Source organism: Pseudophryne corroboree, chromosome 2 (assembly GCF_028390025.1).
Source record: "Pseudophryne corroboree isolate aPseCor3 chromosome 2, aPseCor3.hap2, whole genome shotgun sequence".
Classification (NCBI taxonomy): Eukaryota; Metazoa; Chordata; class Amphibia; order Anura; family Myobatrachidae; genus Pseudophryne; species Pseudophryne corroboree.
The window spans coordinates 933667002-933684896 of record NC_086445.1 but is presented as its reverse complement, the minus strand read 5'-3'; the positions used below and the strand labels follow the sequence as shown (position 1 = coordinate 933684896).

At 48.6% G+C, this 17895-nt stretch overlaps 1 protein-coding gene across 1 annotated transcript in view; it reads right to left on the bottom strand.

The window, feature by feature from the left end:
• Nucleotides 1-11912, bottom strand: part of LOC135050098 (cell cycle control protein 50C-like) — a 33215-nt gene extending 21303 nt beyond the window's left edge. The window contains exon 1 of the mRNA XM_063956256.1: nucleotides 11242-11912. Within this exon, the coding sequence (XP_063812326.1) occupies nucleotides 11242-11445 (204 nt within the window). The 5' untranslated portion in view covers nucleotides 11446-11912. The remainder of the gene's footprint in view (nucleotides 1-11241) is intronic.
• Between the last annotated feature and the right edge of the window lie 5983 nt (nucleotides 11913-17895).

Below are 17895 nucleotides of genomic sequence, written 5' to 3'. Positions count from 1 at the left end.
CCTCCTAGACAAGAAATCTAACCCCTCAATTAGGTTACCTGACCATTTAGCAATGGCTTTTGTGATCCATGCACATGTAATAGTGGGTCTCTGGGCCCCCCTCCAGCAGCTGTGTACAATGATTTGAGTGTAGTCTCAATTTTACGATCAGCCGTATCTATTAGGAAGGCTGCACCAGGAACAGGCAATACAATTTTTCTTGACAGCCTAGAGACTGATGCGTCCACTATCGGTGGATTTTCCCATTTTTTCCTGTCCTCCAGAGGAAAAGGAAAAGATGAGAGCAACCTTTTAGGGAATTTAAATTTCTTATCAGGATTAACCCACAGTTCTTCAAACAGAGTATTCAATTCCTTTGACGCAGGAGACTTCTTTTTTACATTAAAATAAGATTCCTCACACTCCTCTGACACCTTATCAGGAATTTGCAGAACATCTCAGCCTCTATAAGAGCCTCTATTCCCTGTGACAGAGTAGCATCCCCCCTCCAAATCCACCTCACCCTCCTCCATGTCTGACCCGTCAGCGTCAGAGTCAGACTGCAGGATATGGGCCAGAGATCGTTTTTGCGGACAAATGGGAGGGGATTGAGACGCTGGTTTGGGGGCTCAGTCTCTATTCATAAACTCATCCACAGTCTGTCTTAAGTATTGCGTCTCTTTCTCATTGCGGGATAGTTTTGTAGAAATATTTAAGATCATTCCCTTAATGGAATTAACCCATTCCGGTTCAGCCCCGCTATTCTGGGAAGGTGCACTGCCCTGAGTGAGCTCCCTGGTGAAGAGGAACACTCCGCTGTACAAGAAACACACTCTTTGCCTGACATAATGTAAATGTGACAGCACACACACACACACACACACACACACACACAAAAAAAAAAGGTAAAGCACAATTAACCCACAAAGAGCCCTTCAGGGAGACACACATTTATTTGGAGCCAGCCCCCACCGCGCCCTTATCATTAATGCCAAGCTTAGCCAGGACACAGACTAAGTACCCTGATAGGGGACTTAGTACACTAATAATCGCTCCCCCCCTGCTATGACCCCCTGGTACTGCTGAGGTAATCTGGAGTCACTCCAGAGGAGCTGCGCATCCCTGACAGTCAGCATCCGTGTCCACTTCAGAGGGAAAATGGCGCTGGTGAGCTGCTGGATCCGCTCATAGTGAAGCCCCGCCCCTTAAATGGCGCGCAGTCTTCCTGCTTTTTTTATACTGGCTGAGGTAATCTGGTGCTTAAAATGGAGAGAAAACCGTTCTGAGGCTGTTTTTGCCAGTGTGGGTACACACAGTGTACTGAGACGCAGCTGTGTATTGTGTCTGGAGACGCATTCCACCCCGGTTAGGAGCCGTGCGTCTCAGTACCCTCATGCCGCCATAATGGCCGGTGACCCGCTAGCCGGGACGTCGGCTTAATACTCACCACTCTTCATTCTTCTGGCTCTGTTAGGGTTGCCGAGTGCTGTGAGAATGTACGCTTGCCGTGGTGGGGCTGGCGAATAGTTAAATCAGGAGCTCAGTGTCCTGTCAGCAGGGATTGGGACCATTAACCCTTGAAGTGGTTGGGCTGTACCCCCTTGCCCCCCAAGTCCTACGAAGCAGGCAGGCTGGTGCTAACCAGCCCTGCCTGAAAATAACAAACATAGAAAATAAATGCAGAAAACTCTTCAGGAGCTTCCATAAGAGTGACCGGCTCCTCCGGGCACATTTTCTAAACTGAGTCTGGTAGAAGGGGCATATCAAATTCTTAAAGTGCCCATGGCTCCTTGTGGTCCCGTCTATACCCCATGGTACTAAATGGAACCCCAGTATCCTCTAGGACGTAAGAGAAATAATACTTGTAACAATATTTGAAAACGATATGGTAATAGAAATACAGAGATATTTGTTAAACATATTTTCAAAAACATTATAAGCTGCCAAGCTCCTTCACGGCTTCTCTGATAGAAGAGATTTGAGACCCAAGGTATAGTGCTTCTTGCTAAATAAAATGAAAATAGTTAAATGTCTAAGAGTCCCTGGGATTGATGTAGACACAAGTCGTATATAATTGTTTCGGCATTGTGTGCATGGAACTACAGTAAATGTGTATACTTATGTACAGTATATGTATGCCGAGATGAGCACATCTTTGTGGCTGGACTAACCCTATCTGTATGCTTGGTTTGATACCTGTTATTATCATGGTGCACTACATACATCTGGAAACAGGCATGTTTACGCAACCACACAAATCTACATGGCGCACAATTCAGCTGAATGGTTGTATGTTCAACGCTGCATCGACTCTGAAGTGTTACACACTTATTGTGGTGTATTTAGAGAGTTGGTTGCATTTGAGCCCTGAACATATGCAGGAAATTATGCCCAGAACACAAGCATACTTCTATGTATGTAAAATAAATATATGTATGGATATACAGGTCATCCATGCAAATGTGTATAAATAACTATACCTTACAAATAGCACTCAGATGTGGTTTGTCAGTGATAGCAGTATGCTACATTCATTGCAAGGGAAAATGTTCTTCTACCAAATCAGATGGTCAATCCATCTCATCTGGAATAAGGAGGAATCACTTTTTCCGTTTGTCAGACACCAGTGTGTCATTTTGTTATTTAGGGCAATGCACTATTATTTTTGTGTTTTCTTGCAGTGACCACTTTATTAGGATTCATCACAGCACTGAATAGGTAAGTACAGGCTCCCATATGGTAAGTACAGGCTCCCATATCCTAAATGCTTGAAGCCAGAAGTTTTTGGGGATTTTGGATTTTTCTGCATTTTGGAATTTTTGCATACCGTAATGAGATATCCTGGGGATGGGACCCAAGTGTAACAGTAAATGCATTTAAATTTCATATACACCTGACCTTATCCACAAAGTCTTAAGGTAATTGTATACAATTTTTTTTATACTTTTGTACATGAAACAATGTGTGTGTAGCTTGAACCATCAAAAAGCAAAAGTTGTCAATGTCTCAGTCGTGCTAAAAAAAAGGTTTGGATTTTGGATCATTCAGGAATTTCGGATGAGACTCAACCTGTGTTTCCCATTTCACTAGGTCTTAATTGCCTATTCTCCTGGAATGTTTGGGAGTATGATGGATTTCTGTGAACTCTCTGCATGGGATGCCGAATGTCAGTATACTGACATTGGAATCCCTCAGGGGGAAGGTGAGCGCAATAAAGCCCCTTGTTCGCCACAGGTTCTATTCTCCCTCTGTGGGTGTCGTGGACACCCACAGAGGGGCAGTCACCTACTTCGTCTGCATTCCGGTGGCGGTATAGTACCCCTGTCGGTATCCCAGCGTCAGTATTGAGACAGCTGGGATCCCGATGGGCGGTGTTTAAACCGCATACCCTCCCAGGGACTCTCCCTCATCCCATTCACTTCTGCAGTGGGGGGCCTGGATCCCAGAGGGGAGCTCCACAGATCTGCAACTAAGGGGGTAATTCTGAGTTGATCGCAGCAGCAAGTTTGTTACCAATTGGGCAAAACCATGTGCACTGCAGGGGAGGCAGATATAACATGTGCAGAGAGAGTTAGATTTGGGTGGGTTATTTTGTTTCTGTGCAGGGTAAATACTGGCTGCTTTATTTTTACACTGCAATTTAGATTGCAGATTGAACACACCACACCTAAATCTAACTCTCTCTGCACATGTTATATCTGCCTCCCCTGCAGTGCACATGGGCCCTCATTCCGAGTCGTTCGCTCTGTAATTTTCTTCGCATCGCAGCGTTTTTCTGCTTAGTACGCATGCGCAATGTTCGCACTGCGACTGTGCCAAGTAATTTTGCTATGAAGATAGTTTTTTTACTCATGGCTTTTTCTTTGCTCCGGCGATCGTAATGTGATTGACAGGAAATGGGTGTTACTGGGCGGAAACACGGCGTTTTATGGGCGTGTGGATAAAAACGCTACCGTTTCCGGAAAAAACGTGGGAGTGTCTGGTGAAACGGGGGAGTGTCTGGGCGAACGCTGGGTGTGTTTGTGACGTCAAACCAGGAACGACAAGCACTGAACTGATCGCAGATGCCGAGTAAGTCTGAAGCTACTCTGAAACTGCTAAGTAGTTTGTAATCGCAATATTGCGAATACATCATTCGCAATTTTAAGAAGCTAAGATTCACTCCCAGTAGGCGGAGGCTTAGAGTGTGTAACTCTGCTAAAATCGCCTTGCGAGCGAACAACTCGGAATGAGGGCCATGGTTTTGCCCAACTGCTAAAAAAATTCCTGCTGCGATCAACTTGGAATTACCCCCTATGAACTAAGCTGAACTGTTCAGGCAAACAAGAGAGGGGCATAGTATAATCAGTGCAGTTTGCATTACATACTGCTGACTAATTTATATCAATACATCAATGGGGTATATTTACTAAGGTCCCGATTTTGACCGAGATGATGTTTTTTCTTCAAAGTGTCATCTCGGGAATTTACTAAACTCAAATCACGGCAGTGATGAGGGCATTCGTATTATTTTGGAAGTCCTAGGAAAAAATTACGAATCAATACACCATCGGTCAAATACGCCAGGAATTTGGTAGAAATCGGTAATTTACTAAAAAGTGCAAATCACAAACACTGCCGACAATAGCCAAACACTGCCATGCTAAAATACAAATCGTGAAAAAGTGCTAAAAAAAAAACAGACCTGCTTTTTTTTTACCGTGTTCGGATAGGCATGCACGGATCCATGAGATCCGTGCATGTTTTTCAGTGTGAAGGGGTGGGAAAGTGTTATTTTTTTTTTTTTTTTAAATGCGTGGGGTCCCCCCTCCTAAGCCAAACCAGCCTCGGGCTCTTTGAGCCGGCCCTGGTTGAAAAAATATGGGGAAAAAAGTGACAGGGGTTCCCCCATATTTAAACAACCAGCACCGGGCTCTGCGCCTGGTCCTGGTTCCAAAAATACGGGGGACAAAAAGCGTAGGGGTCCCCCATATTTCTGAAACCAGCACCGGGCTCCACTAGCCAGATACATAATGCCACAGCCGGGGGACACTTTTATATTGGTCCCTGCGGCCCTGGCATTACATACCAAACTAGTCACCCCTGGCCGGGGTACCCTGGAGGAGTGGGGACCCCTTCAATCAAGGGGTCCCCCCCTCCAGCCACCCAAGGGCCAGGGGTGAAGCCCGAGGCTGTCCCCCCCCCATCCAAGGGCTGCGGATGGGGGACTGATAGCCTTTTTGTCAAAAAATGAATATTGTTTTTAGTAGCAGTACTACAAGTCCCAGCAAGCCTCCCCCGCAAGCTGGTACTTGGAGAACCACAAGTACCAGCATGCGGTGGAAAACCGGGCCCGCTGGTACCTGTAGTACTACTACTAAAAAAATACCCCAATAAAAACAGAAGACACACACCTTGAAAGTAAAAGTTTAATACATACATCCACACCTCCATACACACATACTTACCTATGTTCACACGAGGGTCGGTCCTCTTCTCCATGTAGAATCCATGGGGTACCTGTTGAAAAAGTTATACTCACAAAATCCAGTGTAGATGGCTCCTCTTCTTTTCTATTTGTAATCCTGGTACTTTGCAAAATAAAAAAACAGACACCCGACCACGCACTGAAAGGGGCCCCATGTTTTCACATGGGACCCCTTTCCCCGAATGCCAGGAACCCCCCCTGACTTCTGTCTAAGAGGGTTCCATCAGCCAATCAGGGAGCGCCACGTTGTGGCACCCTCCTGATTGGCTGTGTGCTCCTGTAGTGTATGTCAGGTAGCACACGGCAGTGTTACAATGTAGCGCCTATGCGCTCCATTGTAACCAATGGTGGGAACTTTGTGGTCAGCGGTTGACCGAAAGTAACCTCACCGCTGACCACAAAGTTCCCACCATTGGTTACAATGGAGCGCATAGAAGAGGACCGACCCTCGTGTGAACATAGGTAAGTATGTGTGTATGGAGGTGTGGATGTATGTATTAAACTTTTACTTTCAAGGTGTGTGTCTTCTGTTTTTATTGGGGTATTTTTTTAGTAGTAGTACTACAGGTACCAGCGGTCCCGGTTTTCCACCGCATGCTGGTACTTGTGGTTCTCCAAGTACCAGCTTGCGGGGGAGGCCTGCTGGGACTTGTAGTACTGCTACTAAAAACAATATTCATTTTTTGACAAAAAGGCTATCAGCCCCCCATCCGCAGCCCTTGGATGTGGGGGACAGCCTCGGGCTTCACCCCTGGCCCTTGGGTGGCTGGAGGGGGGGACCCCTTGATTGAAGGGGTCCCCACTCCCCCAGGGTACCCCGGCCAGGGGTGACTAGTTGGGTATGTAATGCCAGGGCCGCAGGGACCAATATAAAAGTGTCCCCCGGCTGTGGCATTATGTATCTGGCTAGTGGAGCCCGGTGCTGGTTTCAGAAATACGGGGGACCCCTACGCTTTTTGTCCCCCGTATTTTTGAAACCAGGACCAGGTGCAGAGCCCGGTGCTGGTTGTTTAAATATGGGGGAACCCCTGTCACTTTTTCCCCAAAATTTTTTCAACCAGGGCCGGCTCAAAGAGCCCGAGGCTGGTTTGGCTTAGGAGGGGGAACCCCACGCATTTTTTTTAAAGATTTTAACAATGATTTTTATTTTAATAAAGGTACACAATGAAGCCCAGCATGGATCTCACAGATCCGGCCGAGATTCATTGTGTTAAAGTCGGCAGTGTTTTACAAGTCACTCACGTAAAACACTGCAAAAAAAAACGAATGACATCGACATCGGTAAATACGAAAATGCAGAATACGACAGCTTAGTAAATTAGTCGTAATAAATTCAAAAAGTTGCAACTTTACACTTTCGATGTCATTCGTGATTGAACTTTAACCTCAATCGGGAAAATACGATTTTTAGTAAATATACCCCAATGTTTAAAAAGAAGAATAACATGGAAATAAGCCGTATAAATACAGCGATGAAGCCGGAAGGAAAGTAGGGTGTTCCGCATTCTTACTGTGTTTCTTGGGCATGAATGAGAGTGTGTTAATACTTATTGGGCAGACCGAGTTCTGTCCCAAGCTTGTAAAGCAGCTCACTGGTTCTGGCAGCTGAAACAAAGACCTGAAGAACCGTTACCATTTAGAATTATAGTGAAGGGACCACATCATAGAGTAGGATCTGTAGAAAATCATGGTGTAAGAGTCAGTGCCGTAACTAGACATTTTAGCACTGTGTGCAAGAAACAGCATCAGCGCCCCCTCATATACAAAACAGGGCCAGTGATCGCCGTTGGCGCGCGCAAAAGAGGTAAACTTTACGGCAGGCAGAGTCCCCCTTTTTATATATTAGGCAGAGTCCTCTTTATACCAGGGACGTGCAGTCAGGGGAGGCAGGGGAGGCAGTGCCTCCCCTGTGATTAATTATTAAAATAATATAAAGAAGATACTTATGACACATAATCTGTGTCATAAGTATCTTCTTTATGTAATTCTAATAATTTTCTAGTTTAAATGCGTGTGGGAGGCACTGATAGCAGTGCCTCCCAAACATAATGGGAACGGGGACAGAGCGGGGGGGCGGCGCCTAGCACTGGGCTGTTAAAGCCCATTCAAAAAGATAGGGAAAGCGGCACCTCTACAAGTGCCTCGCTGACGGGGACACCACCCCCATGTCAGCGAGGCACCTGTGATTGGACAGCGGATCCAGTACTGGATCCGCTGTCCAATCACACACATGCGGCGCTGGATGCGGCGGGTCCTGGCAGTGAGTGTCGCTGGAGATAGCCGTGGCTCTGGAGTGTATGCGGCTCTCCCCCGACCTCCTCCGTCCCCCCGCTGTGTGACCCGAGCGGCTCTCCCGCTCCTGCGCCCTCCCGCTGTCCGGAGCTATTCTCCCTCTCCTCCGGCAGTGTGAGTCTCTCAGCAGTCTCTCAGCAGGTACGAGGGGAGAAGGGGGCGGGGGGGGGGGAGGGGGGATTTGTGTGTGTACACATTTTTTCAAGCTGCACATCCCTTCGCTGCTTTTTCCTGCTGCTGCGGCCTGGGTCACCTAAGAAGAGGAGCTGGCAGCCGTCATGGAGAACTGCCACTTGCTGCATCTATTGCAAGGTGCAAAAATGCTGCTTTATTGCTGTGTTAACCTGTGTGTGTGTCTTACCAGCCCAATATCTTTTCCCCGTATTTCATTAACCCCCAGCCTGCCACGCTGTCACTTGCACCTCTTACACGTGACTTTTGCACGATACCTGCTCTCATAGGTAGCCTATTGGTCCACCCACCGCGGGCACCGTATGTACGAACGTACAGGAGCCATCACCTCTGATCATTAAACAATGGCACATACAGTATGCCTGGAGGTGATGGGTCCTGTACGTTCGTACATACAGTACCCGTGGTGGAATAATAGGCTACCTATGAGAGCAGGTACCGTGCCGAAGAAGTCACGTGTAACAGGAGATGCAGAAGCAACTGACAGCGCAGTAGGCTGAGGATTAATAGAACATACGGGGAAAAGACATCGGGCCGGTAACAGGTTTTACTGCTATATTACTGTTTAGTACATCCCACCCTCTCTCTCTCTCTCAGTTTGTAAGTATAATGTTCATTTTTACAGGTACCCCTACCCTATTGGATTCTACTGGACGTGACCGGCGTGGGATGTAGGTAAGTAATCTGTCTCTCATTTTTACAGGTACCCCTATTGGATTCTACTGGACAAGTGGACGTGACCGGCGTGGGATGTAGGTAAGTATGTGTGAGTGTGTAAGTGTGTTTTAATAAATTTTTACTTTCACGGTGTGTGAGTTGTGTTTTTATTTGGGTATTTTTTTTGTTGTAGAACTACAGGTACCTGCAGGCCCGTTATTTCCCCGCATGTTGGTACTTGAGGTTCTCCAAGTACCAGCAAGCGGGGGAGGCTTGCTGGGCCTTGTAGTTCCACAAAAAAAAACAATATTCTTTTTTTTACACACATGGCTATCAGCCTGGCACCCACCGCCCAGGGGTGCTGGGGACAGCCTCGGGCTTCACCCCTGGCCCTTGGGTGCCTGGAAGGGGGGTGACACCTTGATTTAAGGGGTCCCCACTCCTCCAGGGAACCCCGGCCAGTGGTGACTAGTTGGAGGGGTAATGCCACGGCTGCAGGGACCTACATAAATGTGTCTCCCCGGCTGTGGCATTATGTCCCTGGCTAGTGGAGCCCGGTGCTGGTTTCAAAAATACAGGGGACCCCTACATCTTTTGTCCCCCGTATTTTTGGAACCAGGACCGGACTAAGAGCCCGGTGCTGGTTATCAAAATACGGGGAACCCCTGTCCAATTTTTTCCCAGTATTTAAACAACCAGGGCCGGCTCAAAGAGCCCGAGGCTGGTTATACTTAGGAAGGGGGACCTCACGCATTTTTTTAAAACATTTTTGTAACCCATCAGACCCTTCTCCTTTAAGTTAATGGAAGCCCTGGACCACAAAATTGCATTCATGTCCTCCTCCCACTCCCAAACACAAATTTTTATTTATTTTTCTATAAAAATGTACAATATACAACAAGTATGATGAGCAGGCAGGCAGAAGGCATTGGCGGCATCGGACTGAGATGCAAATTAGTGGAGGAGGCCTGGGTCAGTTGATGGTGGGCAAGTTTGTAAGCCATTGGCGGTGGCAGCGGGCATCGGCTCAGAGGCAGTAGCGGGCATTGGCTCGACGGCGGTAGGGGTCATCGGCAGGATGCGGCGGACATTATGGCTGTAGTGCCTCACCAGCCACTGACCTCACCGCACGCCACTGCTTTATACACATTAGGCAGCAGAGTCCCCTTTATACACATTATGTCAGCAGAGTCCCCATTTTACACATTATGGGAGCAGAGTCCCATTTCTTACACATTAGGCAGCAGAGTCACCTTTATACACATTACAGCAGCAGAGTCTCCTTTTTACACATTAAGCAGGCAGAGTCCTCTTTTTACACATTAGGCAGCAAAGTCCCCATTTTTACACAGTAGGCAGCAGAGTCCCCTTTTTACACATTAGGCAGTAGAGTCCTCCTTTTTACACATTAGACAGGCAGAGTCCCTCTTTTTTACACATTAAAGCAGCAGAGTGGCACACTGAGGGAGAGCTAGGGAAAGAGCAGGTGAGCGGCACACAGGGGGAGAGCTAGGGTTAGAGCAGGTGAGGGGCACACGTGGGGGGAGAGGCTAGGGAGAGAGCAGGTGAGAGGAACTCAGGGGGAGAGCTAGGGTTAGAGCAGGTGAGAGGAACGCAGGTGGAGGGCTTGGGATTGAGTGAGAGGAACGCGGGGGGATGGCTAGGGAGAGAGCAGGTGAGAGGAACGCGGGGGGAGGGCTAGGGAGAGAGCAGGTGAGAGGACTGCGGGGGGAGGGCTAGGGAGAGAGCAGGTGAGAGTAATGCGGGGGGAGGGCTAGGGAGAGAGCAGGTGAGAGGAATGCGGGGGGAGGGCTAGGGAGAGAGCAGGTGAGAGGAACGCGGCGGGAGGGCTAGGGAGAGAGCAGGTGAGAGGAACGCAGGGGGAGGGCTAGGGAGAGAGCAGGTGAGAGGAACACGGGGGGAGGACTTGGGATACAGGTGAGTGGCATATAGAGGGGAGAGCTATGGAGAGAGCAAGTGAGAGGACAACCATGGAGGGGGGGATGGGGGGTTGTAATAAGTCCCTACCCTGTGATGGTGGTGGTGTGCACTCCTGTGAATCCAACTCCTAGAGTGAGAAGTGCAGCGCTGACTGGCGCTGGTGCACGGGTCCCTGCTCCATCCTTCCCGGGCTCTTCCGCGGCTGCAGCTCCCCATATCAGGAGTCTCGCTGGATGGACGCTCGGGATTCCGGCTGTCGGTATTGTGATGCCGGTATCCCGATTGGCGTCAGTATTTAGACGCTGGGCTTGTGGCTCGCACACACAGTACCTATAAGACATGTTTTATACTTCCACCACTGCCCACAAGGGAGGGTTAGGGTAGGGGTAGGAGAGACTTAGGGTTTTTTAGAGGGGGCGGTCAGGATTCTGATGGTTGGAATATCACTGTCGGGATTCTGACCGCCGGCATCCTGTCCATCGGGAAATCATACTGAACCCAATAGATTATTGGGAGACCTGTCGGATTCTTAGGGGCACAGACAAGTCTCTAGTAAGGACGCATGTAGATACGCAATGACACAAATTGCCTCCTCAAGCTACGTCCATCTGAGTGACGCTGACAGGCAACAAGGGTCACTTACTAATTTGTGGGCACATCTCCTGCCTGTCTCAGTCTATAGACACATTGCATACTAATCATTATCCACTCACCCGTATCTCTGTCACGTTAGTTGTTGCTATAATCCAGCTGATTCCAACAGCCAAACAGAAGACGCCGATGATGAAGAAACAGCTGAGGACGAAGTCTGCGGTCAGGACAAGTTTTCCAGCCGGAATCCTCTGCTGCTTAAAAGCTGAGTTGTCCGGACATTTGGTGGTAGGGAGGTCCTCCTCCATGGCTACCTTTTTCCCCATGGTAATCTTCTGACAAATCGCTAGATGTTATATTTAATTGCTTTGCACATTCCTAGTGCTGTACAATTCTCATTGTCCATTCATGCTCCATGCAGAGTATCTTCTACTGAACTTCCTGGAATTACTCATTAACTGCAGTGTTCCGGCTGCAGTCTGATTGTGGCTTTGTTACTTGTTAGCACTGTCATCTTGTGTCAGTATTGTTCAGCGTACTTTGCCCCTGCATGGGCCAATCCTTATGCTATACCTGTGTGTTTATATAGCCATTTATGGGCCATCCCTCGCACTACCTATAATACTACTACTTTTAAAGGGAAATGCACCCCTGAAGAGAGGACTTACTGCTGAAACAGGATTGTTCTGACCATGACAACTTTCATCTTATGTTGATCAGAGTTATTATTTTAACCAACATAAAATGCAATTAATGTGACACTTTATTTAAAATGTGCACAGAGAATTTTCATGCTGTGTTCCCTGTGCAATTTCCTAAGTAATTTACCCTATTTCAAATGATATCAGTCCCTTTCCCTCTCTCCCTTCCACAGCGCACACTGTTCTCCTCATACCTCACCTGCCCCCAAAGCTCACACTTCTCCCTCGCACCTCACTGGTCCCCCCACCGCAGTTCACTACCCCATAATACCTCACTGCCCACATAACTGCTCGCTCATCCCTAAAAGTCCCCCTACTGCTCATTTCTCCCATCACAGCTCACTGCCCCATCACACCTGACTGCCCGCTACTGTTCACATTGCTTTCTCTTACATCCTAGAGGATGCTGGGGTCCACATTAGCACCATGGGGTATAGACGGGTCCACTAGGAGGCTTGGGCACTTTAAGAAATCAATAGTGTGCACTGGCTCCTCCCTCTATGCCCCTCCTATCAGACTCAGTTTAGAAAATGTGCCCGGAGGAGCCGGTCATGCTTGGGAAGTTCCTGAAGAGTTTTCTGCATTTATTTTCTTTTTTATTATTTTCAGGCAGCTTTGGCTGGCACCAGACTGCAGGCTTCGTGGGTACTTATGGGAAGGGGGACGGCCCAACCTCCCTAGGGTTAATGGTCCCGTTCCCCGCTGACAGGACCCTGAGCTCCTGAGGGTCCTATTCGTAAGACTCACCACGGCGAGCGTACAGACCCGCAGCACGCCGCCACCCCTAACAGAGCCAGAAGAATGAAGAGTGGTGAGTAGGTGGCCGGCATCCCGGTTAGCGGGTCGTCGGCTGTAATGGCGTCATGAGGGTAGAGCGCAGCGCTGCATGCACGCTGCGCTCCAGCTTAAAGGGACACTGCAGTGACCGCTGTGAGGGGCGGCTGAAGCCATGCTTATTACCCACGACTGGCACTGTTTACAGGGGCTCTAACCCACTGTAATCCTTTTAATTCAAGTTACCTCAGCCAGTATAAAAGCAGGAAGGCCGTGCGCCATTAAGGGGGCGGGGCCTTCACTATGAGCGGATCCAGCGGCTGACCAGTGCCATTTACTTTCTGCAAGCTTACACGGGCAGCTTGACTGGACGGTGCAGCTTCTCCACGCGGACTCCAAAGCACCTCAGTGGTACCAGGGGGTCATAGCAAAGGGGGGTGGGGTGCAATAATTTGGTATACTAAACCCTATTAAGGGTTTTTAGTAGAGATGAGCGCCTGAAATTTTTCGGGTTTTGTGTTTTGGTTTTGGGTTCGGTTCCGCGGCCGTGTTTTGGGTTCGAACGCGTTTTGGCAAAACCTCACCGAATTTTTTTTGTCGGATTCGGGTGTGTTTTGGATTCGGGTGTTTTTTTCAAAAAACACTAAAAAACAGCTTAAATCATAGAATTTGGGGGTCATTTTGATCCCAAAGTATTATTAACCTCAAAAACCATAATTTACACTCATTTTCAGTCTATTCTGAATACCTCACACCTCACAATATTATTTTTAGTCCTAAAATTTGCACCGAGGTCGCTGTGTGAGTAAGATAAGCGACCCTAGTGGCCGACACAAACACCGGGCCCATCTAGGAGTGGCACTGCAGTGTCACGCAGGATGTCCCTTCCAAAAAACCCTCCCCAAACAGCACATGACGCAAAGAAAAAAAGAGGCGCAATGAGGTAGCTGTGTGAGTAAGATTAGCGACCCTAGTGGCCGACACAAACACCGGGCCCATCTAGGAGTGGCACTGCAGTGTCACGCAGGATGGCCCTTCCAAAAAACCCTCCCCAAACAGCACATGACGCAAAGAAAAAAAGAGGCGCAATGAGGTAGCTGTGTGAGTAAGATTAGCGACCCTAGTGGCCGACACAAACACCGGGCCCATCTAGGAGTGGCACTGCAGTGTCACGCAGGATGGCCCTTCCAAAAAACCCTCCCCAAACAGCACATGACGCAAAGAAAAAAAGAGGCGCAATGAGGTAGCTGTGTGAGTAAGATTAGCGACCCTAGTGGCCGACACAAACACCGGGCCCATCTAGGAGTGGCACTGCAGTGTCACGCAGGATGTCCCTTCCAAAAAACCCTCCCCAAACAGCACATGACGCAAAGAAAAAAAGAGGCGCAATGAGGTAGCTGTGTGAGTAAGATTAGCGACCCTAGTGGCCGACACAAACACCGGGCCCATCTAGGAGTGGCAGTGCAGTGTCACGCAGGATGTCCCTTCCAAAAAACCCTCCCCAAACAGCACATGACGCAAAGAAAAAAAGAGGCGCAATGAGGTAGCTGACTGTGTGAGTAAGATTAGCGACCCTAGTGGCCGACACAAACACCGGGCCCATCTAGGAGTGGCACTGCAGTGTCACGCAGGATGTCCCTTCCAAAAAACCCTCCCCAATCAGCACATGATGCAAAGAAAAAGAAAAGAAAAAAGAGGTGCAAGATGGAATTGTCCTTGGGCCCTCCCACCCACCCTTATGTTGTATAAACAAAACAGGACATGCACACTTTAACCAACCCATCATTTCAGTGACAGGGTCTGCCACACGACTGTGACTGATATGACGGGTTGGTTTGGACCCCCCCCCAAAAAAGAAGCAATTAATCTCTCCTTGCACAAACTGGCTCTACAGAGGCAAGATGTCCACCTCATCTTCACCCTCCGATATATCACCGTGTACATCCCCCTCCTCACAGATTATCAATTCGTCCCCACTGGAATCCACCATCTCAGCTCCCTGTGTACTTTGTGGAGGCAATTGCTGCTGGTCAATGTCTCCGCGGAGGAATTGATTATAATTCATTTTAATGAACATCATCTTCTCCACATTTTCTGGATGTAACCTCGTACGCCGATTGCTGACAAGGTGAGCGGCGGCACTAAACACTCTTTCGGAGTACACACTTGTGGGAGGGCAACTTAGGTAGAATAAAGCCAGTTTGTGCAAGGGCCTCCAAATTGCCTCTTTTTCCTGCCAGTATAAGTACGGACTGTGTGACGTGCCTACTTGGATGCGGTCACTCATATAATCCTCCACCATTCTATCAATGTTGAGAGAATCATATGCAGTGACAGTAGACGACATGTCCGTAATCGTTGTCAGGTCCTTCAGTCCGGACCAGATGTCAGCATCAGCAGTCGCTCCAGACTGCCCTGCATCACCGCCAGCGGGTGGGCTCGGAATTCTGAGCCTTTTCCTCGCACCCCCAGTTGCGGGAGAATGTGAAGGAGGAGATGTTGACAGGTCGCGTTCCGCTTGACTTGACAATTTTGTCACCAGCAGGTCTTTCAACCCCAGCAGACCTGTGTCTGCCGGAAAGAGAGATCCAAGGTAGGCTTTAAATCTAGGATCGAGCACGGTGGCCAAAATGTAGTGCTCTGATTTCAACAGATTGACCACCCGTGAATCCTTGTTAAGCGAATTAAGGGCTGCATCCACAAGTCCCACATGCCTAGCGGAATCGCTCCCTTTTAGCTCCTTCTTCAATGCCTCCAGCTTCTTCTGCAAAAGCCTGATGAGGGGAATGACCTGACTCAGGCTGGCAGTGTCTGAACTGACTTCACGTGTGGCAAGTTCAAAGGGCATCAGAACCTTGCACAACGTTGAAATCATTCTCCACTGCACTTGAGACAGGTGCATTCCACCTACTATATCGTGCTCAATTGTATAGGCTTGAATGGCCTTTTGCTGCTCCTCCAACCTCTGAAGCATATAGAGGGTTGAATTCCACCTCGTTACCACTTCTTGCTTCAGATGATGGCAGGGCAGGTTCAGTAGTTTTTGGTGGTGCTCCAGTCTTCTGTACGTGGTGCCTGTACGCCGAAAGTGTCCCGCAATTTTTCTGGCCACCGACAGCATCTCTTGCACGCCCCTGTCGTTTTTTAAAAAATTCTGCACCACCAAATTCAAGGTATGTGCAAAACATGGGACGTGCTGGAATTTGCCCATATTTAATGCACACACAATATTGCTGGCGTTGTCCGATGCCACAAATCCACAGGAGAGTCCAATTGGGGTAAGCCATTCCGCGATGATCTTCCTCAGTTGCCGTAAGAGGTTTTCAGCTGTGTGCGTATTCTGGAAAGCGGTGATACAAAGCGTAGCCTGCCTAGGAAAGAGTTGGCGTTTGCGAGATGCTGCTACTGGTGCCGCCGCTGCTGTTCTTGCGGCGGGAGTCCATACATCTACCCAGTGGGCTGTCACAGTCATATAGTCCTGACCCTGCCCTGCTCCACTTGTCCACATGTCCGTGGTTAAGTGGACATTGGGTACAACTGCATTTTTTAGGACACTGGTGAGTCTTTTTCTGACGTCCGTGTACATTCTCGGTATCGCCTGCCTAGAGAAGTGGAACCTAGATGGTATTTGGTAACGGGGGCACACTGCCTCAATAAATTGTCTAGTTCCCTGTGAACTAACGGCGGATACCGGACGCACGTCTAACACCAACATAGTTGTCAAGGACTCAGTTATCCGCTTTGCAGTAGGATGACTGCTGTGATATTTCATCTTCCTCGCAAAGGACTGTTGAACAGTCAATTGCTTACTGGAAGTAGTACAAGTGGGCTTACGACTTCCCCTCTGGGATGACCATCGACTCCCAGCGGCAACAACAGCAGCGCCAGCAGCAGTAGGCGTTACACGCAAGGATGCATCGGAGGAATCCCAGGCAGGAGAGGACTCGTCAGAATTGCCAGTGACATGGCCTGCAGGACTATTGGCATTCCTGGGGAAGGAGGAAATTGACACTGAGGGAGTTGGTGGGGTGGTTTGCGTGAGCTTGGTTACAAGAGGAAGGGATTTACTGGTCAGTGGACTGCTTCCGCTGTCACCCAAAGTTTTTGAACTTGTCACTGACTTATTATGAATGCGCTGCAGGTGACGTATAAGGGAGGATGTTCCGAGGTGGTTAACGTCCTTACCCCTACTTATTACAGCTTGACAAAGGGAACACACGGCTTGACACCTGTTGTCCGCATTTCTGGTGAAATACCTCCACACCGAAGAGCTGATTTTTTTTGGTATTTTCACCTGGCATGTCAACGGCCATATTCCTCCCACGGACAACAGGTGTCTCCCCGGGTGCCTGACTTAAACAAACCACCTCACCATCAGAATCCTCCTGGTCAATTTCCTCCCCAGCGCCAGCAACACCCATATCCTCCTCATCCTGGTGTACTTCAACACTGACATCTTCAATCTGACTATCAGGAACTGGACTGCGGGTGCTCCTTCCAGCACTTGCAGGGGGCGTGCAAATGGTGGAAGGCGCATGCTCTTCACGTCCAGTGTTGGGAAGGTCAGGCATCGCAACCGACACAATTGGACTCTCCTTGTGGATTTGGGATTTCGAAGAATGCACAGTTCTTTGCTGTGCTGCTTTTGCCAGCTTGAGTCTTTTCATTTTTCTAGCGAGAGGCTGAGTGCTTCCATCCTCATGTGAAGCTGAACCACTAGCCATGAACATAGGCCAGGGCCTCAGCCGTTCCTTGCCACTCCGTGTGGTAAATGGCATATTGGCAAGTTTACGCTTCTCCTCCGACAATTTTATTTTAGGTTTTGGAGTCCTTTTTTTACTGATATTTGGTGTTTTGGATTTGACATGCTCTGTACTATGACATTGGGCATCGGCCTTGGCAGACGACGTTGCTGGCATTTCATCGTCTCGGCCATGACTAGTGGCAGCAGCTTCAGCACGAGGTGGAAGTGGATCTTGATCTTTCCCTAATTTTGGAACCTCAACATTTTTGTTCTCCATATTTTAATAGGCACAACTAAAAGGCACCTCAGGTAAACAATGGAGATGGATGGATTGGATACTAGTATACAATTATGGACGGGCTGCCGAGTGCCGACACAGAGGTAGCCACAGCCGTGAACTACCGCACTGTACTGTGTCTGCTGCTAATATATAGACTGGTTGATAAAGAGATAGTATACTCGTAACTAGTATGTATGTATAAAGAAAGAAAAAAAAACCACGGTTAGGTGGTATATACAATTATGGACGGGCTGCCGAGTGCCGACACAGAGGTAGC